Below are 10,141 nucleotides of genomic sequence, written 5' to 3' on the forward strand. Positions count from 1 at the left end.
GGTACCAGAGCAGCGAGGGAGGAGAGTGCATGTTAACTGGGCAGCTTCAAGACTTCCGTGGCCATAGCACAGGTTGTTCTCCTGTGGGGCAGGACCACAGGAGGCAGGATGCCCCACCGTGGGGGGTCAGGCACAGTTCTGGGCCATGGAGTGCCTGTGTGACTGGGACTCTGGGGACATTCCTGAGTGCTCATGAGACAATGCCTGGCCCTGGTTCAAGAGCCCAATAAACATGTTCAGTAGCCATGACAATGACAAATGATGGGGCCGAAATTTTTAAGAGGACACTCACATTCCCTTAGCTCCAATGTATCTCTGTCGAACGCCAGCCCCAGGATTGTTTTTTCTCTTCCTCTTCCTGTGGAGGGAGAAACTCAGAGGAGGAGAATGAGGAAGAAGGGAGGCTGGGGGTGGGTAAAACTGGTGGAGGTGCGGCAGGAGGGCTTTCACGGCAACAAAGGGCTCAGGCTGCCAAGGCTGGCAAGGGAGAGAGGGACGCCTGATGGCGTGGAAGGCAAGGCCTGCTAGGAGGCCCCTGTTGGTACCGAGGTCCCTGTGAGGAGTCCCAGGCAGAACAGGGCCTGAGAAGCCCCTCCACCCGCCACCGGGGACCAGGGCTCTGCTGGCTGTTTCTCCTTTCTGCCTCCTTCCTCCCTGGTGTGCTGCAGCGCCCTCTGTCCTCAAGACTGCCCCCCCCCCCCCCCCCCGCACACACACACCCCCCCCCCCCCCCCCGCCCCCGCAAGCTTTTCCTTCTGCCTCTCAAAACAGAGGCCCCCCTCCCCTTTTCCCCCAGGATGACAAACGCTTAGTATTTACAAAGGAAGGCTTAAGAACAAAGTTCTTGGAGTCAGTGTCTCTAGTTTCTGACCCTTTTCCTTAGTTGGCCAATGGAGAAATGCTACAACAGCCATGTCATGCCCTGTCCCTCCCCAGCTGGTGAATTGGGTAATTCACTTTGTTTGCCTCTGAGGGCTTCGCATTCCAGCATTTTTAGAATGAGGACCCAGAGACCCTTCTAGTTGTATTGAAAGGACTAAATGAGCCCACGCCTGAGAGCTTCTCCCTAAAAATTGGTTTCTTTTCCTTCTCGTGGGCCAGGATTTCACATGACATTTCATTCATTTATTCATTTGTGTATTTTTATATTTTTACTGGGCTTTTAAAATGCTCAGTTATACATGTTCATTGCAACAAATTCACATGACACAGAGTGTATAAAGTAGAAAATGGAAGGTCTTCTGCCGCGCCCCTCCCCCCCCCCCCCCCCCCCCCCACCACCACACACACACACACTGTCTACCTCTTCATTTTTTTTCTCTTCCCTGCTTTGGACTGGAGTGAGAGTCCCTCAAGGCCAAACCTGTGTCCTGGTCATCTCTGTATTGGAGCTCAGCATTCCATCTGCATTTGTGGCATGAATTGGATTTCCCTTTAAAAGGGGGTAGGAATAGTAATGTTGGGGGACAGGAGTGGGAAATGAGGAGGAACAATTTAGCCAGTAGCTCTCTCTATAAAATTACAACTGAGAAAACTCTTTCATGGGACTATATTTACATGTTGATATAATTTCTGCTCTATCCTATTTCTTTAAAAAAAATATGATCTTGACCCAATTACATTGATTTCTTGACTGATCCACAATTTGAAAAATACAGGTCCCATTTGTGGCTCATGACGTCCACTGGAATTGCCTTTGGAGGAAGCCTGGGAGGATGGGTGGGCTAGAACGTTCTCCATGTAAGTGGCACCACACCCACCGTGCCTGGCATCATCCACATGAGGCAATAAATCACCCCAGGTCAGAAGTTAGGCAGGTTCCTGACTCCCGAATCTCGTTGTCTCTAGACCTATCCAGAAAGGGAGACAGCCTTTGAGATCTTCTTCCCTGAGTGTTGAGATATTCTCAGGTTTGCTCCAACATTTGCCAAGGCACCAAATCCCTGAAGAGCCTCCCGCAACCAGCTCACCTTGCTAGGCTTCAGGGCCTTTATTTTGTCTCTAACGTGAGGGCACTGGATCAGATCATCAGGTTCTATCCTAATTTAAATTCTTTTATGCATAATTCTTCCTGGGCAAACAAGGGCGGAAGGTAAAGGCAAGATCAAGCTCAGATGTGAGTAACTGCTGTCCTACTTCCACTTCCTGTCCCCTTCTCCTGACAACAGTTACCTTCCTTCCTTCTGGGGACCTGTCCCACCTCCACTTCCATGGGTTCTAGATGGATAGGCAACTGACCAGGCCTGGAGAAAAGCTCCCAGGCCACAGCTGACCAAGGGTGGGCAATCAGGAGTCCAGCCTGGGCTTTTATACATATTTCCATGTCTTCCATATTCTATTGGTCATATGGATCCAAACTGGTATACTGTGGGAGGGGACTATACAAGGGCATAAATAGCAGGTGGCAGGGATCACTGGGGTCCATTTGGAGCTGGCTATTTTAGGAGGTGAGGGGAAATCCTCTCTACTGAGCAACTGATGAACTTCCCCCACCCAGACCCCCAACAGTTTCTTTTTTTTCTTTAATGTATGTTTATTGGTTTCAGACAGGAAGGGAGAGGGAGAGAGAGATAGAAACATCAATGATGAGAGAGAATCATTGATCAGCTACCTCCTGCATGCGCCCCAACCAGGGCCCAGGCTGGGGAGGAGCCTGCAACCGAGGTACTTGCCTTTTACTGGAATCAAACCCGGGACCCCTGCAGTTTGTAGGTTGATGCTCTATCTACTGAGCCAAACCAGCTAGGGCCTCCAACAGTTTCTACACTTGATCTTAGCCAAAAGGCTGAGAAGCGATCCAACAGTTTCTTTTAAAGATTGGAAATTTGGTCTTACTGGGGTGATAGTTGGGGTCAGAGGGCCTGTTCTCTGCTTAGATGTCCAATAAACACATACATTAAAATTAAATTACCAAAATTAAAATACTGATTTTTTTCCCCCTCCAAAACATATATTGCTCATAATTCCCTTCTATCAGCATATGGCAATTCCATCTTTCCAGTTGCTGTAGCCAAAATCTTCAAGTCATTCTTTATTCTTTTCCTTTTCTAATTCCACTGTCTGATCCTTCAGCAAATCCTGTTGGCTGCACCTTGAAAATACATCTGAAATCCAGTTACTACCCCTCTCCACTTCTTTTGCCTCCCCCAGGCCCCAGGCACCCCCTTTCTCACTTGGATTCCCAATACACCTTGTCTTGCTTTCCCCCTTCCCCTCCTACAATCTGTTCTCAAGGCAGCAACCAGAGTGATACTTTAAAAACATAAATTTGGAGTCGACCAAGATGGCGGCGTAGGTAAACACCGGAGACCGCTGCCGCAAACAACCATTTCAAAAATACAACTAAAAGACTGAACGGACATCACCCAGAACCACAGGAAGGCTGGCTGAAGAGAGACTCTACAACTAGAAGGAAAGAGAACAGCAAATCGAGGCTCAGAGGCGGCGCAGTGTGGAAAATACAAAGGTACCGAGGTGCGCGCGCAAAGCGGGCTGGTGGCTGAGGGCGCGGTTGTCGTTTTCTGTCGGGAGTGAGTCTCAGACTCTGGGCTCCAGATCCGGGCGAGTCTCTAGGGACCCAGACTCAAACGGGAGAAGCGGGATTATCCGGCATCAGTTGGAACCTGAGGGCAGCTTTCTCTCCGAGGTTTGCAGCGGCTGCCGGGGTTCTGAGAAGCAGAGCCTCTGGGAACGGGACTGAGCGTGGCCATAACTGCTCCCTCCGCCCGCCCTGTTGATCCCGCCCCGCCCAAAGCCTGCGCACAGCCATTTGCCGATCGCCTCAGGCAAAGGCTGGATTAGCGCCTCCCCAGAAGGCAGACGTTTTCCTTACAGCTGATTCCTATAGCCAGCCGGCCTGGGGGTCAAATCCCTCTAGTGGTAACTACAACAATTAAGGCTTGGCTAGAACAAGACTGCGCACAGAGACCACAAGGGGGTGCACCAAGAAAGCATAAAAGATGCGGAGACAAAAAAACATGACAGAAATGGAGGATATGGAGCTAAGAATCGCAATTTTGAGGGCTTGCCATAAATTTGTGCAGAACCTCACGAAAACTAATGAGACCCTCGATGCTACGATAAAGAAATTAGAAAGTAAGCATACACGGACTGAAATAAAGAATATTATACCCAATAGCAGACCAGAGGAGTACAATAATCAAACCAAAGATTCGACAAAAAACACCCAATTGGAAAAGCAAAATGAAAAAAGAATCCGAAAGTGTGAAGATAGTGTAAGGAGCCTCTGGGACAGCTTTAAGCGGTCTAATATCAGAGTCATTGGAGTGCCAGAAGATGAGAGACAGCAAGATATTGAAAACCTATTTCAAGAAATAATGGCAGAAAACTTCCCCCACCTGGTGAAAGAAATGGACTTACAGGTCCAAGAAGCGCAGAGAACCCCAAACAAAAGGAATCCAAAGAGGACCACACCAAGACACATCATCATTAAAATGCCAAGAGCAAAAGACAAAGAGAAAATCTTAAAAGCAGCAAGAGAAAGAGGCTCAATTACCTACAAGGGAATACCCATACGACTGTCAGCTGATTTCTCAACAGAAACTTTGCAGGCCAGAAGGGAATGGCAAGAAATTTTCAAAGTGCTGAATACCAAGAACCTACAACCAAGATTACTTTATCCAGCAAAGCTATCATTCAGAATTGAAGGTCAGATAAAGAGCTTCACAGATAAGGAAAAGCTAAAGGAGTTCATCACCGCCAAACCAGTATTATATGAAATGCTGAAAGGTATCCTTTAAGAAGAGGAAGAAGAAGAAAAAGGTAAAGATACAAATTATGAACAACAAACATGCATCTATCAACAAATGAATCTAAGAATCAAGTGAATAAATAACCTGATGTACAGAATGAACTGGTGATTATAATAGAATCAGGGACATAGAAAGGGAATGGACTGACTATTCTTGGGGGAAAAAGGGGTGTGGGAGATGCGGGAAGTGACTGGACAAAAATCATGCACCTATGGATGAACACAGTGGGTGGGGAGTGAGGGTGGAGGGTGGGGTGGGAGCTGGAAGGAGGGGAGTTATGGGGGGAAAAAAGAGGAACAAATGTAATAATCTGAACAATAAAGATTTAATTAAAAAAAAAAAAAAAAAAAAAAAAAAACATAAATTTGCAGCCCTGGCTGGCTTGGCTCAGTGGATAGAGCATCAGCCTGCAGACTGAAGGGTCCCAGGTTCGATTCCGGCCAAGGGCACATGCCTGGGGTTGCGGGCTCCATCCCCAGTGTGGGGTGTGCAGGAGGCAGCCGATCAATGATTCTCTCTCATCATTGATGTTTCTATCTCTCTCCTTCTCCCTTCCTCTCTGAAATCAATAAAGAAATATATTTTTTAAAAAAACATAAATTTGCCCTAGCCGGTTTGGCTCTGTGCATAGAGCATTGGCCCAAGGACTGAAGGGTCCTGGGTTTGATTCAGGTCAAGGGCATGTACCTCACTTGCAGGCTAGATCCCCAGCCCTGGCCAGGACACATGTGAGAGGCAACCAGTTGACGTGTCTCTCTGACATCAATGTTTCTTTCTCTCCGTCTCTCCCCTTCCCTTCCACTCTCTCTAAAATCAATGGAAAAATATCCTCGGTGAGGATTAACAAAACAAAAAAACCACAAAAACATAAATTAGATTATAAACTTGCTCTGATCAAACCTTCCAGAGGCCCTCAGTTTCTTTTTTGAGAGAGAGAGAAGCATCAATGTGAGAAACATCAATTGGTTGCCTTCTGTACTTGTTCCAACCAGGGACTGAACCCGAAAGCCAGGCACATGCCCTGACCAGGAATTGAACCAGCAACCTTTTGGTGCACGGGATGATGGCCAACTAACTGAGCCACTCTGGCCCGGGGGCCCTCAGTTTCTTTTAAAGTAACAGCCGCCGAAACCGGTTTGACTCGGTGGATAGAGCGTCGGCCTGCGGACTGAAGGGTCCCAGGTTCGATTCCGGTCAAGGGCATGTACCTGGGTTGCGGGCACATCCCCAGTAGGAGATGTGCAGGAGGCAGCTGATTGATGTTTCTCTCTCATCGATGTTTCTAACTCTCTATCTCTCTCCCTTCCTCTCTGTAAGAAATCAATAAAATATATTTAAAAAAATAAATAAATAAACAAATAAATAAAGTAACAGCCACAGCCCGACCGGTGTGGCTCAGGGGTTGAGCGTTGACCCATGACTGGTTCGATTCCTGGTCAAAGCACATGCCTGGGGTTGTGAGCTCTAACCCCAGTAGGGAGCTTGCAGGAGGCAGCTGATCAATGATTCTCTCTCATCATTGATGTTTCCAACTCTTTCTCTCTCTCTCCCTTCCTCTCTCTGAAATCAATAAAAAAAAACATGATAAATAAAAAATAAATAAAGTAACAGCCATAGTCATGACATTGGCCTTCAAACTGATTTAGTCTTTTTCTTTTTTTAAAAAAGAAATATTTTTATTGATTTCAGAGAGGAAGGGAGAGGGAGAGAGAGAGAGAAATATCAATGATGAGAGAGAATCATTGATCAGCTGCCTCCTGCACACACTCTACTAGGGATCGAGCCTGCAACCTGGGCATGTGCCCTTGGCCGGAATCGAACCTGGGACCCTTCAGTCCACAGGCCGGCGCTCTATCCACTGAGCCAAACTGGCTAGGGCTAGTCTTTTTCTAAATATGTAAACATGTTTAAGTAATTTTATTATTTTTAATTAAGTTTATCGGGCTAACATTGGTTAATCACATTACATAAATTTCATGTGTACACTTTATAATATGACACCTGTATATTGCACCACCCGAAGTCTAGTCTACTTCCATCACATTATTATCTGACCCTCCTTCCTTCGTCATCCTTCCCCCACCCCTGTTCTCCTCTGGTAACTACCATTCTGTTTGTATCTATGAGTTTGTTTATTTTGCCTGTTTTTTGTTGTTGTTGCTTTTTGTTTTACATTAGCATTTAGTTTTAATCTAATTAAAGAGGAACAGAAGGTTCTTAATTAAAAATAAGATGACAGATATTTCTATCTCTCTCTCCCTCTCCCTATGATGGAAACTAAAAATTTGGAAGGTTAATTGTTGGCAGTATGTTGGGTAGATGGGATGGGGGACAGTCTAGTTAAGAAGCTGCCATTGCGCCGAAACCGGTTTGGCTCAGTGGACAGAGCGTCGGCCTGCGGTCTGAAGGGTCCCACGTTCGATTCCGGTCAAGGGCATATACCTTGGTTGCAGGCACATCCCCAGTGGAAGGTGTGCAGGAGGCAGCTGATCAATGTTTCTCTCTCATCGATGTTTCTAACTCTCTATCTCTCTCCCTTCCTCTCTGTGAAAAATCAATAAAATATATTAAAAAAAAAAAAGAAGCTGCCATTGTAATCCAGAAGTGAAGGCCCAAGTAACAATAAAAATAGCTACAATTTTCCCAGCAGTGTGGCTCAGTGGTTGAGAGTCAACCCATAAACCAAGAGGTCACTGGTACAACTTCTACTCAGGCCACATGCCTGGGTTGCCGCCTCGATCGCCAGTAGGGGGCTTGCAGGAGGCAGCCCATCAATGATGCTCCTCTCTCATCAATGTTTCTATCTCTCTATCCCTCTCCCTTCCGCTCTCTCTAAAATAAGTAAAAACATACTTTAAAAAAATAACTACAGCCCTGACCAGTTTGGCTCAGTGGATAGAGCGTCGGCCTGCGGACTGAAGGGTCCCAGGTTTGATTCCAGTCAAGGGCATGTACCTGGGTTGCGGGCACATCCCCAGTGGAAGGTGTGCAGGAGGCAGCTGATCAATGTTTCTCTCTCATGGCTGTTTCTAACTCTCTATCCCTCTCCCTTCCTCTCTGTAAAAATTCAATAAAATATATTAAAAAAAAAAAAAACTCCAATTTATTGAGTGCTATGTACCAGGCACTATGCCTTCCACATCTTTCTTCCTTTAAATATTCATAGCATTCTGTGAGGTAGGTGTTATTATAACTCTCCTTTTTACAGGTAGAAAAACTGGATCCCAAAGAGGTTAAATAACTTTTTCAAGGTCATGCAACTAGGCAAGTTCAACAAAGCCAAGAATTGAAACCCAAACCTGTCTCTGTGCAGTGAATTCCAAGTTGTTATTTTTCACTGAGAAATGTTGAAACCAAGAGACATTGTACAAGTTTTCATGATAGAAAATAGAAATCTTCCCCTGGCCAGTGTGGGTCAGTGGTTAGAGTGTTGGCACGCTCAATGAAGGGTCATGGGTTCCAGTCCCTGTCAAGGGCACGTACCTGAATTGCCAGTTTGCTCCCTGCCCCAGGTTGGGTCGGAGAGCATGCTGGAGGCAACAGTTTATGTGAGATCTCACATTGATGTTTCTCTCTCTTTCCCTCCCTCCCTTCCTTCCTCTCTCTCTGAAAAGCAATGGAAACACATACCCTTGGTGAGGATAAATAAAATAAAATAAAAATAAATAAATAAAATAAAATAGAAATCTTTACTACAAAGCAGCTATGCATGAGTCAGTTGTTTAAAGAAATACCATATGGAATTCAATTTAAAGAAATACAACCACCTTTTTTGCAATTAGGCTCCTTACACATTAATCTCCAGTTTTTACCAATTAATGCTTAGTCTAACCTTGACCTCCTGGCTTGCCTCCAGAGCCAACAACCCTCAATCTGCGATTTGGAAGTAGCCGCCATCAGGTTGGCTCAGGACTTTGGGCCAGGTAGACATGAGAGCCCCCAGGTGTCCTCCCTACGACCCCAAGGCTTCCACTCATCCTAAAGGGCTTGCCATTCCTCGAGGTGATGGGCTCTTCCTGCTGCCAGAATGGAAATTTCCAACCTCATGCACACTGTCCCTTGGCTTCTGCCATAGCTGCAGGTCAGCTCACCCATGCACTCCCCCACCCACCCAGCTCCTGGAGAGCTCAGGGCTTCTCCACCGGCTCATCTTCCACAGGCAGAAGGCGAATGAGGAAGATTATTCCCACCAAAGCCGTCTCTTTGCTGTTTGATCTTCAAAGCAATAGCGTATCATATTTCTTTTTAATCCTTACCCAAAGATATTTTTAAAAAATTAATTTTAGAGAGAGAGGGAAGGAAAGAGAGAAACGTAAGCACCCCAACTGGGGATCGAACTCCTGACCTAGGTATATGCCCTGACCAGGAATCAAACCCGAAAACTTTTGGTGTACGAGACGACACTCCAACCAACTGAGCCACCTGGCCAGGGCTATCATATTTCTAATTATAAACCCCAGTGACAGGATTTGCACACTACACATGTCTACTCTGTACCCCAGATCCCCAAGTGATATCCTCAAGTGAGCCAGTGATTTCCACTTTATTTAATGAACCTCTTCTCACATGTGTACTTTCTTCCAAAGGGACCGAACCCACTTTCCCAAACACATTGCAGAACACAAGCAGGCAAGCCTTCACAAAGCTGTACAAACAGTAGTAATTTGGATACGGATAGAACTCTCTAGAGTCCACAGTGTGCCTGTGCATTGCGTATACAATCTTACACGGAATGGCTCGCAACAATCCAGTGTGGTAGGTGTCATCACTTCCAATTTGCAGAGAGGAGATTTGAGGCTCAGAGAGATTACATAATGTGCCTAAGGTCATACAAAAGAGCCAGGTCTCAAAAGGTCAGATGTTTGCATTCCAACTCAAATGTGCCGGAATTCCTCTCCCTCCTCCCCACCCACTCTGCAATGCTTGGTGAACCTTATGCTCCAGCTCTGTGACAAGCCGGCACCTGGATGCCTGGAGGCAGTCCCTAATTGGTGGGACTTCTGCCACTTCATCAGTCACCGCAGATCTGAGATCTGGGCCTCAGGAATTGATTTTTATCAATTCACTGAAGGGCAAACAGATTGGGGAGGGTAACTCACACTGACTAAACAAGTAACTGAGTGATAAACCCAAATGCAAATTTCTTAATTAATATACTAATGTGGACGAAAGGGGCCACAGGCTGACCTGATAAGCTCAGGGAAGGCCTGCGTGGCAGCCTAGCAGACTCAGAGACCTAAAATAACCACAAAGGATGGTCTGAAATTAAACTTTAACTAAAAGCAGTTATGGTGGGCAGTTATGTCCTAGGCCATTATCTTCACTGACAAGATCAACTTTGATCCTTACTGAGCCCATTTGCCTTTTTG

General features: G+C 46.1%; 1 protein-coding gene and 1 pseudogene across 1 annotated transcript in view; both read right to left on the bottom strand.

Moving 5' to 3' along the window:
• LOC139019284 (zinc finger CCCH domain-containing protein 6-like) overlaps positions 1–9,482 on the bottom strand; it is a 48,392-nt gene extending 38,910 nt beyond the window's left edge. Inside the window, exon 1 of the mRNA XM_070428336.1 lies at positions 9,372–9,482. Coding sequence (XP_070284437.1) covers positions 9,372–9,482 — 111 coding nt within the window. The remainder of the gene's footprint in view (positions 1–9,371) is intronic.
• Positions 2,709–2,797, bottom strand: LOC139020273 (U2 spliceosomal RNA; annotated as a pseudogene).
• Positions 9,483–10,141: the final 659 nt, after the last annotated feature.

Source organism: Myotis yumanensis, unplaced genomic scaffold (assembly GCF_028538775.1).
Source record: "Myotis yumanensis isolate MYYU_CA2020_CCGP unplaced genomic scaffold, mMyoYum1.0.hap1 SCAF_11, whole genome shotgun sequence".
Lineage (NCBI taxonomy): Eukaryota > Metazoa > Chordata > Mammalia > Chiroptera > Vespertilionidae > Myotis > Myotis yumanensis.